The sequence below is a fragment of the Stegastes partitus genome, unplaced genomic scaffold, assembly GCF_000690725.1.
Source record: "Stegastes partitus isolate 25-593 unplaced genomic scaffold, Stegastes_partitus-1.0.2 Scaffold3634, whole genome shotgun sequence".
In the NCBI taxonomy this organism is placed as follows: Eukaryota; Metazoa; Chordata; class Actinopteri; family Pomacentridae; genus Stegastes; species Stegastes partitus.
In genome coordinates this window covers 148,868-165,138 of record NW_007581365.1, presented here as the reverse complement: position 1 = coordinate 165,138, position 16,271 = coordinate 148,868, and the positions used below count along the sequence as shown (strand labels likewise).

Here is a 16,271-nt window from a genome sequence, read left to right as displayed (position 1 = left end):
ATTGAAGTTGATTTGGAACACTGCTTCAGAGAATCTGTTCCACCAGTAGGGGGTGAAAAATATCCATCAATGCTTTCAGCAGTTCACTGTAGCCCTCAAGCGTTCAAGCTTTCCTGACATGGAGGGTAAAATATATACATGTGAAGTGAAAATGTAGTGAAGGTTTTTAGCCTGACAGTAGTGATGTCATACATACATACAGAGAGAGAGAGAGTACAGAATAGATTTTATTTCAAAATGCATGTCTCAGAGTTCATTTCATTCGCCTAAGTAAACTGTTTCCTTTATCTTTCTCCAAGAATTCAGAAATTATCACAGCTGTTATCTTAGCAGCCTCCAATTTCACTCCGAAAATGGCCGCAAACCTTCATCTGTACATTTAAATACAAATCTGATCGTGGCATAACAAGTGTGTTCTCTGTGATCATCACTTTTACATGCAGGCTGTTTATCACTTTCTCCACACACTGAAATGAGGTCATGTTTTAGTGCTGATTTTCTTTTAAAGGTAAGCAGATTACTATGGACTTTCAATATATAAATGGTAACCAAGGACAAAATGTAATTATTTGGGAGAGTTATGGGGTGTTGTGGCAAAATAAGGCCGACTCTGTCTTTAATGCACTTTAAGGAACGCACTATGATTTTGCTTTTTACCTTAAAGCAAGAATTAAATTACAAAGCCCTGCAATGTGCTTATGAATAAAATAATATATTCATGCCTCACAGTAATGTGTTAAATCATTGCTATTGTTTGAGTCTTTTCTTTAAAGTTTAAACAGGCACATGGATCAGACTTTGAGTGTTATCAACTCTGTTAGTAGCTCTGCCCCTTGTGTATGATTCAAAGATGTTTTTTATGTAGAAGACGCACCTGTTTATGGATTTACGTAGATATCTTTTCACATTCTAATGGGTGATGTGTCAAAGCCACAGCGCCTCACATAAAAAAATCACCAGAAATAAACAGAAAAAGCCTTAAAAATACAAAAGGTCATGCAAATGGGAGAGCTCCCCAGACTGCTCCATCTTACTGAGTGCAAACCCCCCTTCATTACCGTTACAAGCAGCTCAAGAAATGGCTTTCTCCTGTCACCCGCAGTTAGCAGAAAATGCAGCGCTGAAACACAAATTTCCATAAATGAAGGAAGAAACAAGACACTAGATATTTTTTTTGCGCAAGTCACCATAACTTAGGGTAACGACTGCTCACTGGAGTCTGCACTGTGTCCTTCTGTTGCCTTGACAGAGCAGGAGGGCTGCACCTAACTGTGAGAGGTTAATTACTGCTGTGTCACATTATTTAATGATCAGAGCAATGAACAAAAGTCCTAGCCACTGCAACACATGCAACAAATACACAGACAGGGCTTGGACAGTGTTGGTTTGGTGTGCTTCAGGAACTTGGTGTTGTGGAATTGTGCAATTTAGGTGGAAGGGGTGAGGCAAGAATAAAGTGCCATCACACAAGGTAAAGCCTGTTTCGCATCCCTTTCTCTCTGAATAATCCTCAGGTTCTGTTCAGCTCCTGCAGGGTGCGCTGCACACTCTGGCTTGGTTAAAACTGATGGCACTGGACCGGGCATCATGTCCCAGGAGCTGTCAGGTCAGGGACGCGCTCAGTGGTGCTGATGTGAAGAGTTAATTACATTTCAGCAATTTAAGATTCAAGCCTGGGCTGGCTGTTCGTAACACGATATAACTGCAGAATCATGATTATTGTAGATGACATGAATGACCGTCAGGCTGGTTTTTTTTTTTTTTCTTGCATGCGCATATGGTGCAGACGCTTATAGGCTGATCGTGGGGAGTTGGTCCCTTATTTCCAGCCTGGTAGTGACAACTGCAGATTCCCTCGTGTGTGTGTGTGTGTGTGTGTGTGTGTGTGTGTGTGTGTGTGTGTGTGTGTGTGTGTGTGTGGGAGGAGGAGTGAGCTCGGTGGCGGTGTGGAGAGATGGAAGCGGAGAAGGCGGATGCAGATAAGACTCGCTCTCACTATCCACGGGAGTAAGAAAAAATAAAAAAGGACGCCGATCTCCTCTCGGATTTTTTTTCTTTTTTTTTTCGTTTTTTCAGCTTTTTCTTAAATGTATTTTCCTGCCAATGTACTATGATCTCCGTCGTGCTGGCGGGCACCACCCCTCCAAACGTACCCGTCTATCTCTGAGCTGTCAATCATATCACGCCGGGATTTCTACATGTGAGTGCATGGCGCGCCGGGCAGGGCGGATCTGCTCACGGGGTGAAGAAACGCCGGTTAATATGGATGAAAGGTCAACCATCATCTCATCAGTTCGGGCACTCTGATTAGGTATGGCGATAGGAAAGCTGAGGAATGCACGTTTGATGCACGAGAAAGCTGTAATGTAAAGGGGATCGGGGTGCGCATCCACGGTTGCTTTGGCAGCGCGTCGCCACGGGGCGTTAATAGGCCGTCTTATCAGTTATTGTAAGTCTCTTTTATCAGCCTTGTAACCCGCACATCTCCCCTTCCCTAATCCCGACAGCGACACTGTCCTACAGCAGACCACAGAGCAGGGAAGATGATGTGCGAGGTGATGCCGACCATCAGCGAAGGAGACTCAGCCGGTCCTCCCAGAGGCACCGGCGGCGTCCCGAACGGTTCGGACCAGGAGGCCAACTTCGAGCAGCTGATGGTCAACATGCTGGACGAGAGGGACAAGCTGCTGGAGTCCCTCAGGGAGACTCAGGAGACCCTCATTCAGTCTCAGACTAAGCTGCAGGGGGCGCTGCACGAGAGGGACGTGCTCCAGCGGCAGATCAACGCCGCGCTGCCTCAGGTGAGGAGCAGCCAGCCGGCCTTGGAAGGAGGAGGAGGAGGAGGAGGAGGGTCTGGATGTCGGGTGGAGAGGGGTTGATAGGTGGCTGTGGTTTAATCCCAGGGAGAAGCGTCCTCTGTGTGCACAGCTTGTCATTTGGTAGCTGCTGTACGGTACTGAATTAGACATCTGTCTGCACTGCGGGGTACAGCTATGTGAGGAGGCTATAGGTCAGCAGTGGTGGTCTTGGATTCAAGGAGTGAACTCCATGATCCCCAAAACTCGAGGTTTACTGTATATCAAGTGAGTTGTGTTTATTTGAGGGCTTGTACCACAAAAGCACTGATTCATCACATAAGTGGGTCTACCTCTATTGCCAGGTTCTCATCCTGAAATGGTCCCAGTGTTAAAAGTCTAAATTTATACCTATAGCCTAAGGTTTCTGCGTCACACACCACTGCTGGGGAACCCCTCCAACGCTCCTTCATGTCCCAGGACATCACCACGAGAATAACTGTGAAGATGATGGGAATATAGGCTACAGGCACTTCAAAAGCTCATAAGTGGCAGCATGCCAGAAAGGAGGATCTAAATGTCTTGTGGGCAGAAAGGTAATGTAGTAGGTTGAAAGGTGGGTAGGAAGTTGACGGATGGTTTTTACTCACTGAAATATCGTTGACTCAGTCTGTGCAGGGCTGATGTTAGAGTAGTGTCCTGCTGGTAGGGGTACCTATAATTATCCGAGTGGAAACAACCTCACCTCTGTGTGTGGTGACCTGCCTGTCAGTGGTAATGGGAGCGGAAGGAGTGGATTTTTAAATTAGGATATCTTTGACATTTAAAAGACGTAAGTATGTGTTTGAGAGAACGAGAGCTGAATGAGGGCCGCTGCAGTCACCGAGCATGGCGACAATGAAGCATCAGCACATAAAGCTGTGTTAGCCTCTGACCCTCTGGTCTAAATGCGTGGCATGATGTCACTGCACGGTGTGCGAGAGAGCGGAGAGAGCATGGGAGGGAACCATGCTGACGATGACAGGCTCTCTGCAGCCTCTTGTGAAAGAAACATGGCTGCTTGCTAGTGTACATGGCCCTGGGCTGCTTGCTTCCACACATGCATGCATGTCTGTGTGTGAATGTGTGTGTCGGTGAGGCAGAGATGAGGGAGTGGGAAGAGGCTGTCATGCTTGTTTCTTAATCCTGCTTGGTTCAGTGTAATGTTTTATTCTAGCAATAAAACAAGTATTAGTTATACAGTCATAGACCTCAGGGACATTATGCAGACATTATGACTGGCGTGCACATGCATAAGCTGTCTCTCGCTCTCTCTCGCAAAAACACAACCCACACTCGTGCACGCACACATGGCAAAACGCGCCAGTGGTCCTTTTCCACACCAGCCACAGAGTGGAGAGCTGATGCAACGGACAGCGGGTGAAGCAATACAGAGAAATGAGAAAATCTCAGTTGCGATTGATTTCTGCTCAGTTTTGCTCTGCTCAGCTGAGGAATGAGGATTGTCTGGCCCCGGTGCACTATTGGAAATTGCAGAGTGTGTTTTGTAATGATGAGGGGGAAGTGTGGAAAAAATAACATACTGTATCTGATATCTCAAGTTTGGGTGTGATGAATATATTAGAGCAACGTTGTAGCGGTTGGCAATGCTCCTGACCTCACTATCCTATATGTGTCAGTGATAATTAGGTTGATTCGTGGCTGCGCTCAACATGACCATAACTGGAGTGTTTGTGCCCTCGATGTACAACACAATATAACAGTTTTCTGTTTCCGCTCGCCGCCTCTGCTGTGCAGCCCTGCAGTCATCGGTGTCTACATGTGTGTTGTATGTGAGTTTTTTTGTTTGTTCAGTCCTCTCTGCTCCTAAGGTGCAAACTGATATGAGTGTTGGCGTGACACTACAGTCTCTTCCCCTGAATTTAAGCCCTCTTCTCTTTCATTTTGCCCAACAAACATTTGTCATCTTCACCTATGAGACGTGTGCATGTGTGTGTGTGTGTGTCTGTGTTTTGTTATCCCTTCTGTAGGTTTCCTGACTCCATGGGACTGGTCTGACCCAGAACTGTCAGATCTATGTCTCTCCTCCAAAGACGCACACTCAAACAAACACACATGGAGCAAACAAAGTGTGTGAGCAATTCAAAATTCAGTGGCTCTTCTGTCTTGTAATGTTAAAAAATACATAAACCCCAATCACCTTGGCATCAATGCTCAAATTTATGTTTGCCTCAACAGCATCATAAAAAATGGGACAACATTGCCATTTTGCCACACACACACACACACACAGTCACACGCGCACACACACACAGTCACACGCAAACACAGACTAGGATGGATATGTTCATTAGCTACAGAGAATAGAGTTTCAGATTAACATGTCAGCCCATTACAGTGCATAATGCTTCTAATACAGCCCTCAGAGATGGGCTTGCCCATAGACAAATTAGGTTTTAAACACACACACACACACACGCACACATGCTTGCATGCGCTGAGATGCTTATATTATACACACACACACTCACACATACACATTGTTCCTTTTCTGTGTGAAGCAAACTGTTCTGACGCTGTCAAAGGAAATGTGTTATAAAGCAGGCGTGTGCGCATATGTGTGTGTAATGCAGAGAGGGCAGATAGTTGGTGAACACCGTGTGCCCAAATAAAGCAGGTCACTGTTCATCACCCATAAAGTATATTTCTGTAGTTTTACTGTTAGGGATGACATCGTATTTTACTTCTCTTGTCATACAAGAGGCAGATTGCAGAATAATGGTCAAAATTAAGTCATTTGACATTTTGGGAAATAGTGAAAAGGCTCACTTTTGTGCATGTCACCTTTCCTGATTAGATCAGGACTATGTATCTGTATGGTTATGGGTGACACATAGTACATATATACTGTAACATGCTGCATACACTATATCTGCCATGTGAGAGAGGTGCCAAGGCATATTCTACCTCCACACTAGAATCAGAGTTCAATTTTTCAAAGAGGTCTGTGCCTTTACAGTGGGATGTGAGTTCGATGGTGGGTGTGTGTGTGTGTGTGTGTGTGTGTGTGTGTTGTGATGTTTGGACACCTGTTCCAGTCAGACACAACACTGGCTATTTTTGCCAGCATACAAATACACAGATAAAGGCGCACACACACCTCGCTGCCCTTCCAAAACAACTGTCTCCATTTCAGAATTCTACCCTTTGTCCCCCATTCGTACGCAACATACAGTGATGCAGGTTGTGTTGTTTGTTCGACCTCACACATAGCACTGACCTGGCCTTTGACTTCTTGTAGCTGTGATTGCTGCTTACCCTTGTGCGGACACATAAACGCACATAGCTTCGTGCCGCTATGAAAAAGTGCGTGCCTCTGAGTTTACGTGTATGTCTTCATCCTTGTCCTGCTATCAGTGTTTCAAGGTTGATGCGTTTTCTCCATGTAAAATATACATGTGACAGCAGTTCCTCTCACTACTTGTTCCTCTGCATCTTCATTCTTTCTCACCCCTCATTTCTCTTCAGTTTCTCTTGCTCTTCTTATCTCTGAAGTTTTCCTCTCTGTCTACTGCTGTTTGTCTCTTTCGCACTCTCTCAGTTTATCTAACTCATCAGTAATCTGGTAGTCCATTAACTGGTCCCAGAGACAGTTCTTGTCCCCTCCTACTCCTGCATCTGACCTTTGTCTGCAGCACAACAAAGTCTTGTGTGGGATGGAAGATGACACAGCGCTCACTGTTTTAAGATTTTCAAAGCACCCTGTGTTTGTGTGACAACAGTCACTTCATAAAGTGTCCAGATCCCTTTACGTCTTGCACACTTTATTGAGTTGTAAATATAGTTTAATGTGACAAAATGGCATTGTCTCATCAATCTACCCTCAGCAACGCATGATGTCAAAGCAGGTTTTTAAAAATGTTTTCAGGTTTGCATTTTCTTAGTCTGCATGCCTTAAATTGGGGAATTTATTCCCTTCTTCCTGACTTATCCACTCAGACCCCCTTAGATTGGCTCGGAAGTGTCTATGAACTGCTATCTACAGCTCTCTTTACAAGTGTCTTGTAGGGTTTAAGCCAATTCTGCATTGTTTTGGCTGTTATGTTGGTAGGTGAACCACCATCCCAGTCTCTGCACTGTGGAAGAGGTTTTATTCAAGATCCTCTCTGTTTTTGCTTGCTTGTATTCTGTCATTCGTCCCTCAGCTTGGACCAATCTCCCTGTTCCTGATGCTGAGAAGCACACCCAAAGCATGATGCTGCCACCACCATGCTTCACCGTAGGGGCTTTGTTATGCATGCGATGGGCATTGCATGGTGTTTGCCAGACACAGTCGTTGAAGTTTTGTTCCAAGAGTTCAAGTTTTGTTAATTCAGACTAGAGACTGGCCTAGGCTGTCAAGTACTTTTTACACATGAGGGACTTCTGTCTAGCCCCTCTACCATAAATGTCTGATTGATGGAATGCTGCTGGGATGGTGGTCCTCTTGGCAGGTTCTTCCGTCTCTGCAGACAACCTCTGAAGTTGAGAGAGGCCATCGAGTTCTTGGTCATGTTCCTACTTATTCAATTTGGCTGTACAGGTAACTCTATGAAGACTCCTGGTGGTTCCAAACTTGTTTCTATTTCACAGTTATTGAATCTATCTTGATCTATGCTCACCACAATTTGATCACAGAGGCCTCCCGAGAGTACCTTGAACATTATTGCTTGGGCTTTGTCCAACATGCAGTCGAGGGACACCTACACAGGTGTCTTCCTATCTAAATTATGCCTAATACATTAAATTTGCCATAGTTGGACTCCAGTCAAGTTATAAACACACCTCAAAACAGGATACATTTTCAGTGCCACCAAAAAGGTTCCATATACTTCTGTTTTGTTTTAAATCCAATTACTATTAAATCTACAACACAGTAAAGTGTGCAAAAGTGAAAATGTCCTTATACTTTATGAAGTGACTGTACATGTTAGATTATTCCCTCATTTGGTCTAAACAGAGTTTTGATGAATTAGCCTCATAACAGGATGTCATTCTGTGATTTATATTGCACTGGAAATGTAGTATTGTTGTACAATACAAGACTGGGGTTATAATGTAGTTCCACTACACTAGTACTGTAGTGAGATAATAATAAATGCAAAGTCAAGTAACCTGTATTCTGAACATCTTAAGTCAAACAATCACCAATGTGAGTCAAACATACTTCCAGAGAGTCTGGGTCTGATGCAAATTTCCTATATATATTCCCATAACTAGGCCAGGGAGTAACCTAGTACTCAGCACCAATTAAAACTTAAGTAACAGAAGCTGGCATTGGATACTTGTTCAAATTCATCCTCTTCTTTAATTAATCTTTGATCAGATATATTTAGACTGCATTACAGACTATGTATTAGGTAGCTTAAGTCTTGTATGAATGCTTGCTTTATGGAAACATTACAGCAAAACGTAACACGTGATAGCATCTTGCTTTTCCAGACATGCAGTAGTTTAAGTTCTCACTTTTCTGCAGTGTACAGAGTACAATGTAACCAAGGCTATGTCGGTACACTTACTGCAACACCAAACCTGATACTGGGTGTGGACAGAGGTCAGTGTTAGGGCTGACCTGGTGTTAGAATACTTCAACATTTGAGAAGTTGGGCTTCTATTGGTTAAAGGTATCGTACTATATCAAAATTTTTCAAATGATACCCATCTCTACTGTCCTACTTATGGCTTTATTTTGAAATTACCTACTGTGGGGAGGACAGTTTATGTACTTCATGAAGACTGCAGCCAGCCTGAAAAGGAACACTGCCAAGGTTTAAATGTGTCATTGCAGGGCTTATAAAGGACAATGAAGCTGTTCACAGACCTTAATCAATCCCTATATTGCAGTAAATAAATAAATAGACTTAATATCACCATTGCTGTAGTAATGGTTGGTCAGCTAGTACAGAGCAGGGTATGTTACACTGCTTGAACTGAAGCCAGCAGGAACGAGCTTAGCAGGCTTGGTCCTGAGCCATAGTAGTTACTGTGCTAGAGGTGTGTTTTGCTTACAGGTACAGTGTGAGAGGGAATGAGTGGTCAAAGCTAATATACGTTAGACTGCAGAGAAAGGTAGAAGAGCTCTAAAGGCCTCCTGTGCAGTATTTGGAGATGGATGTGGCTTATAACACATCCACACTTTCAGCAAGACGTAAACACTCCTACTCACATTTACAGAGCAATTAATTGATGAGTCAATTGAAAGAAAATTAATCACCCATTATTTTGATAAATAATTGCTTTGAGGGTCATTTTTTTATGAAGAAATGGAAAAATTTGACAGTTTCACGTTCTCAACACATTGTGGTGAATTGAATATTTTATACTGTCAAATCAAGGCGTTTGAAGACATATCCTTGGGACCGTAAATGGCCTTTTCGTCTGATGTTTTACAGTCTAATCGATTCATTGAGAAAATTATCAGCAGATGAACCAGTATTCAAAACAGTGATTAGCTGCAGCACTACACATTTGCTGTCACCCAGAAACAATTACACACACACAACTGCGGGTATTTTCTTAAATGTCAGCATGCACTGTCTGCATGTCGTCTTGAGTCGCTGCGTTTGTACGTGTGTGAGAGAGTACGCCTACGGCTAGTGTTGCTTATGCATGGACGGCTGAGGCAGCTTTGTGCGCCATGATAGGAGAATATTGAGAAGGGTGGGCAAAGTCAGATGAAAAATTACCACATCTCATTGGCCTGCTACTGAAGCCCAAATGTTATGCTATGTGTTATGCAAGCACCAAATATTAGAATTTGGGTTGATGCGGAGGAAAGTGGAGCATGAAGTGAGCAGCTGAATGCCACCAAGAAACCCTGTGAGAGAGCAGAAAAAGAGGGAGGGTATAAGACTGAAAGAAATAGAGGGCAAAGTTTTTTCAGACTTAGCCAAGGGTGGTGTTCCATCCACATTCTTCCACTACATGAACTTTTCTTTTCCCCAAACATTGATTTTTTTTTCTTTTTTACATATCTTTTGGGGCATTTTTAAGTCCTCACAACAGCCGAGCAATGATGGGCCCCTGACCAGAATTGCACCAGAGACAATGTGATTCATGTATCTGAACCCTTTGGCCAAGGGGTCAACTTAGAAACTTGACTAAATCACATCTATTTTTCACAAAACTTTTTTATCTCTAGGTATATACTCAAATGTAGCCATTTTTAAATGTGTTGGTGTTTTCACTACTCGGGTCTTATTTCAAAGCTTTGCCTATTATTTAATTTTATTATAATCACATTGCACTCAACAAGTTAATTGATGAGATTCAAAAACGCAGCAACACTGATAAAAAGAAGCCAGACAGGGAACAAAGAATAAGCAGTCCAATCACAAAAACAGGTCGCAAACAAGCTGAAAGCTTTTCCACAATATACAAGCCAATTTAATAGTAGGTAGTAGTAGGTATTATCTGCATATGTAAGTAAGGCAGATCAGGAACACTGCTATGTAACCTGTGACAGATATTTGCAGAGTACAGCTTCACCCTTTGTTTTTCTTTTCAGTGTAGCTAACCGGCAGGTTTGTTTAAAACCTTTATGATCACCAGACTGCTCACCCTGCCTTGTTAGACTTTTTTTTTTTCAGTTTTGATGCATTCCCAGATCTCACTAACAAACTTGGCCAGTACAAAGTTTTATTACCAATTTAAAACATGGACAGAAATACAAAAATGAGATCCAATTTTTCTTTAATTGCATGCTCTTGCTCAACTGTTTTGGGAGAATAATCAGAGAATTTCTGCTCATTACTCTCGTTTGATCCATATTTTTGGGAGAGGCAAAGAGAAACGAATCAGAAGCGAGTCTAACAACATATCTACCTCCCAGCAGCTGCCTGACATCACACCTCTCTATCGCTGTCTCGTTCTTGTCCTCTCCTCCCCTCCTGCTGCGTCTTGACATCATCTGTCAGTCCCTTTTCCCCCCACTCCTCAGCAGTTCACTCCATAATCCTCCCTCCTGTATGTTGTCTAGTCTTGATTCAAGTCCCTCTTCCCCAAAGCTGTGAGCGGGTCAGACTGGCCCCTGGCAAGGGCCTGTGCACAGCTTTCAGGCCCCTGAGCACTAATAGATTTTTAGTGTGCAAAGCTAGCTCCCCCACGCTGTTATGCCACGCCATGGCTTAAACACTCCATCTCTCAGTTGCATCCATCCTTCGCTCCCTCCATCCCTCTGCCAGTACCATCTGGCTCTCAGCACCAGGCACATTTAGCTCAGTCGGGCGCCAATTTGTCCCCCTAGCTGCCTGGGAGAGAGAAGGAAAGTGAGGGAAGAAACAGGAAAGGTGAGAAAGACAGATACACAAAGACAGAGTAAGATTTCGCAAAGCGAGACAGAAAGAAAGTAAGTCAGGGAAAAAGCTGAATCAAGCATACCTGACGGTCCCCAGCAGCGAGGGACATGCTCTGGTAATGGGAAGAACGAAAAGCCTCTGTGTATGTGTGTGTGAGGGTGAGTTCCTTCTCCCTGGTAATAAGAACAGAGTGATTGGAGTTGCAGGACCACCAGAGGGGAAGGCAAGAGTAATGAAGGAGGGAGGCAGGAAAGGACAGAATGAGAAAGTGGGGGAGGAGGAGGGGGATGTGAGATGAAGTTTTCCAGCCAGCAGTTAGGCCCACAGTGGCCCTGCCATGTCTTACAACTACACTATTGGAACTCTGTCAGTTCGTTTTCTCTCCTGCAACTCCCTCAGAATAGGAGATAAGGCATTGGAGGGGTGTGAACATTGGACTGGGGTCAAGGTGTGAAGGCGGAGGAGGATGTGTGTTAAAAAAAAAAAAAAAACCTGGGAGGGTCTAGAAACCCAAGGTTATGAACGCTAAGAGTATACACGCTAAAACTGCATGTGCAAAGATACCAGGAGCAAACACATGCATTTAGCAATTCTCCCAAAGACACTCAAACGCAAATGTGCACAGACATAAATACGCAGTGGGTGGGTGGCATCTTTTAGACCCCAGTTTTTTCCCCAGCAAGATTTAAGCAGCAGCAGAGGCAGTGGCGTCAGAAGCTAAGTCCCCGGCTGGACCCTTAAAAGGATTTAAAGAACTTCAAAATGCTTCTTCTGCTCCATGAAATAGAGCTTGTCAGTGTCTCACAACATAGCACACACCCCCCGCTGCTGACTGTCAATAACACATACACCCCCCCCCCAAACACACACACACACACACACACATACACACATACACAGAGATCTGAGAGAGCATGGCGGTGCAAGTGAACTGCAGGATTTGGAAGAAGGACACAGTGGCAGGACAAATATTGATGTATATAGCTAATGGCTCCTGTGAAGTATTTTTCTATGTGCGTTATTATAGAGGTGGTGGTGGTATACTGAACTGCAAGCCAACAGATAAGAATAGGTCCAATAAAACGTAGGCATGTGAGACTGTGTTGTTAACAGCATTAAATTTAACAGTGTTTCTCATATTTTGTTCATCCCATTATCATATACCAAGTGGGTAAAATGTTAGGAAAACATCATACCTTCATATGCATATTTGCCTAATTATTTATCTTGTTTAAGTCCCTGGATTATAAATGAGCATCCATGAGTGACATTTACTCATGCTTTTAAAATATTAATAATATTGATATTTTCTATCGTAACAGACTCTGAGCTTTTGCAATTAAGCAGCAACCAAAATGTGATTGATATGGGAACTATTTTCCAAGAGTAAAGAGGCAAACAATATAAACACGTTAATAATTCCAATGAACCTCCAACACCTGCCCAGCATAATCAAACAAAATGAGAAAATAAACATGTTTACAAATGTATTTATTGTTAATTTATTTATTAATTTAATTACAAAATTTCACCAAGGTCAGTGATATGTGACAAGATTTCTAGTGAGGCTATACAACAAGTTCAGCATTGCTAACACAATGGAATTAAATAAATATTCAGCAGAATTAACAGCCAAAACAGTCGAGTCACAGAAAACGAAACCAAAACAGATTGCTAAATAGTGCTAAAACAGTACGTAGAAATGAAGCGAACTGAAGCGTCAGGTCAAAAACAGTCTACATCAGAGGTGAGCTCACCCCTGTGCAAATGATTTAACATTGAGTAAACTCTGAACAATTGCAACATTTCTTAATTTACAAGAAGAGTGCTTCCTCTTGTGACCAATCAAAACAAAACCTTTTGAAACTATGTTGAAAATACCCACAAGTAGAAACTCAGAAAGTGAATACACCTGCGATCACTGACACACAAGTTAGAAAACCTGTGATCATTAAAACCAAATTTAGCACATGTGGTAATTTCTAATAAGCCTAACTGCATGAACAGAGTTATAAAATTACCTGTGAACACCAAACTGTTCTCAGTTTTGTACCTATGAGCTGTGAATCTCTGTGCCTGCAACATGGCTCCACTTGGAAAATAATTGCTAGAGAACCTGAAAAATCTAGTGAGACGAAAAAGGATTCAGGAAGATCAGCGACCAACTGAAAATCAGTTGAAATACAGTTGAAGCAGTTATCAGGAGGTAAAGTGCCAATCATTACAGCCACAGTGGCCATCCTCTGGCAGTGAAGACATTACTTGTTGTCATCCTCTGCAGATGCAATCCAAGAATTTAACAAACAAACCCTGCTTGCTCTTTGGTACAAAACTGCTAAATTACACTGTGATAAAGAACATCAAAAGAATCCTGAGAGCACATTCTTTGGTGAGATGATAGCAAGAAACATTTGTTTGGCTCAGATGAGGCGTGAACCTGGACAGGACCATCACAGTTAAAACACAGTCCTGACAGTGAAGCGCGGATGTAGGAGTGTAGGATATGGGACTGCATGAGTGCACAAGGTGTTGGGGAGATGACATTTACAGATGACGGTGAATGTCTGTGGATATATCAAAATACTGGCTGACAAGATGACTCCCAGTCTGCAGAATCTTGGCAGGAGAGAAATATTCCAGCACACTACCAAACTCACACAAGAGTTTCTAAAGAGGAAAAAAAAAAGTCAGAACTATGACCTGGCCAAGTATGTCACCTGATTTGGATCCATTAGAACATCTTTGGGGGATTTTAAAGGCAGAGCAACACAACCCCTCCAGCAAAGAGGAGCTGGAAAAAAATTCTGTGGAAGAACAGCAAAACATTTCGCAAGAACTCGAAGGAGGACTGAGTCTGTCATCAAAAACAAATCACTATTTTAACATTTGCCATTTGAGAAATATTCTGCAGCAGTGTACTTACTTGTGTTGTATATTGTATATCTATGGTTCCAACACTTGCCTATTTGGTACATTGTTTACATGAAAAATATCTAAAATACATACATTTCTTGTTAGCGATTTTTGTTAACATACTTGGATGTGGACATGCTCGTAATGCCTGGAGCCAGAAAGTTGTTCTGCAATGTAAGGGAGTTTGGGTAATTTAAATCTAAATTTTTGTTTCTTGTTTATCTTTCATATAAGTGGTGTGGATGAGTGGTTACAGTAGACACTCTTTTTTTGTCCTATTCTTCTACTGAATCACTATTTGCTTTAAATTGCCTGAAAGGGAGCGCATATGGAATGATAGATGTTCAAGTAATTGATAAATAGAAAAGTGACACTAGCTGTAAAACATGGAATTTGTTCATTCCTTTGCATAGAACTCAGTTACTTAGTAAACTGATGCTATAGGTACTGAAATCTTACATAAGAATATGGTTCCAATGATGAATTGCCCACACCGAGTCAGCACTTCCTGGTATTGTAAGTGTCCAACTAGGCTGATACATCACACTCATGCACAGCCACACATGCATGAGTGCATAAACACACACACACACACCTTACACTCAGACTTGGACATGTCTCACAGAAAGATGTATGTGTCGATGTGAAGGAGATGTTAGCCTGCTCAGAGCGATATCATGTCTGGTCGCACACCAAAGCACACATGATGACATGCGCCGTCGTTACACTACACAGAGCAGACACCATCCGAGGCTGATTTTAAAAACAGCAAGGGTTCACAAAGTACATACTGGAGGAACTAATGAGATATTTTTGGTGCATGTAGAGCCACGGAAAGCTCTCAGATCTTTCTTGTCACTGTACTAAATCAAGACCCATTTATTCAGCACCACCTACAACATGCCTCAGTTCTCAGCTGCAGTCTGTTATTCATTTACTTCCAGCTCCATTCACAGACACGTGGGTTGGTGCAGACACTCGAAGGCGTGTGCAGAGTTTCATACACACACATACACACACACAAGCAAGCTCCATTCCTTGTTTTCTTTGTGGTGAAGTTGTTCTGTCGCTCCTTTAATCAACTTTGGTTTAATTGTTTGGGTGTCTCCTTGTTTTTTCAGAACCTCTATCATGTCCAAACACACTTGAGTTGACTCAGTGAAGATTCAACGTCCATATTAACATTACCAAAAGAATGAGCTGTTCTCCCTCTTCAAAGGATCGCTCTTTTCTCTTTTTAAAAAAAATTGTTCTCAGTCTCATTGTCTCTCCGTCTCTCGTGCACCCTCGCTCTCCGTCTTATCAGCGGTGATGGCTTTAAGCGTGTGTGCTGAGAGGTCTATTAGTTAGCCATCGTTCTGTCAGATAATGCTTCATATCTCTCAGCTAGCTCAATGTACTTACAGCTTTGCTCTGACTGCATGAGACGGGAGGCTCGGATGTTATATTGGGGCACAAACCTCCACATTCTTCACACACAGTATTTTCGTATGATTGATTTTACCATCTGATGTTGCAACGCCAGGTGAATGTCAAATTGTTGTTTTACTGTGCGGGTTGATTAACACGCCATATCAAGTGGAAGTTTATGTGCTTCTAAGTCCGTTGGCATGTGTGCATTGAATTGACCTAAATCAGCTCATTAAACTAGGAAGTCAGACGAGACTTAACGTCTTCATACTAGCCTAAAAACATTATGTTTATTTGAGGAGTTGCCAACGCAAGTGTGTACATGCACGCACGGCCACATGCTTAGTACTGCACTGAATGGTATTATTTGTTTGCTAAATGCATTGTAAAGTCTGTGTGGTGCATTTAATTACAATGTTAATAGCCTGAACTGCCCTCCCATATTGTAATTGTCTGATTAACTGACACGCACACACACTATCATTTCTCCAGCCAGCTCTGCCTGTCGATGATGAAGGTCAGTAAGCATCGTGGTGACCCATTAGAATAATGGGGGCTGTGACGTGGTCTGCCCCGGTGCAAGAAGAACATCATTCACACTTAGCTGCTTTCCTCTCTCTCTCTCTCCACCGCCGTATGCCCCGCAACGTCTCTTCTTGCCCTCAATTCCACACTTCAATAGCCCTTTCATTTACTCATGCTGACTCTCACTCAGTCTGTCTCTCTCTCTCGCACACACACAACCAGACTTAATCAAATATAGACTGGCAGTGACAGTGTCCTCGGAAGCCGCTCATACTCCAGCAACTTAAATTTC

At 42.8% G+C, this 16,271-nt stretch overlaps 1 protein-coding gene across 1 annotated transcript in view; it reads left to right on the top strand.

Moving 5' to 3' along the window:
* The first annotated feature begins 2,245 nt into the window (after window positions 1-2,245).
* ppfia4 (PTPRF interacting protein alpha 4) overlaps window positions 2,246-16,271 on the top strand; it is a 64,784-nt gene continuing 50,758 nt past the window's right edge. Inside the window, exons 1-2 of the mRNA XM_008306234.1 lie at window positions 2,246-2,311; window positions 2,508-2,801. Of these exons, the coding sequence (XP_008304456.1) occupies window positions 2,544-2,801 (258 nt within the window). The 5' untranslated portion in view covers window positions 2,246-2,311; window positions 2,508-2,543. The remainder of the gene's footprint in view (window positions 2,312-2,507; window positions 2,802-16,271) is intronic.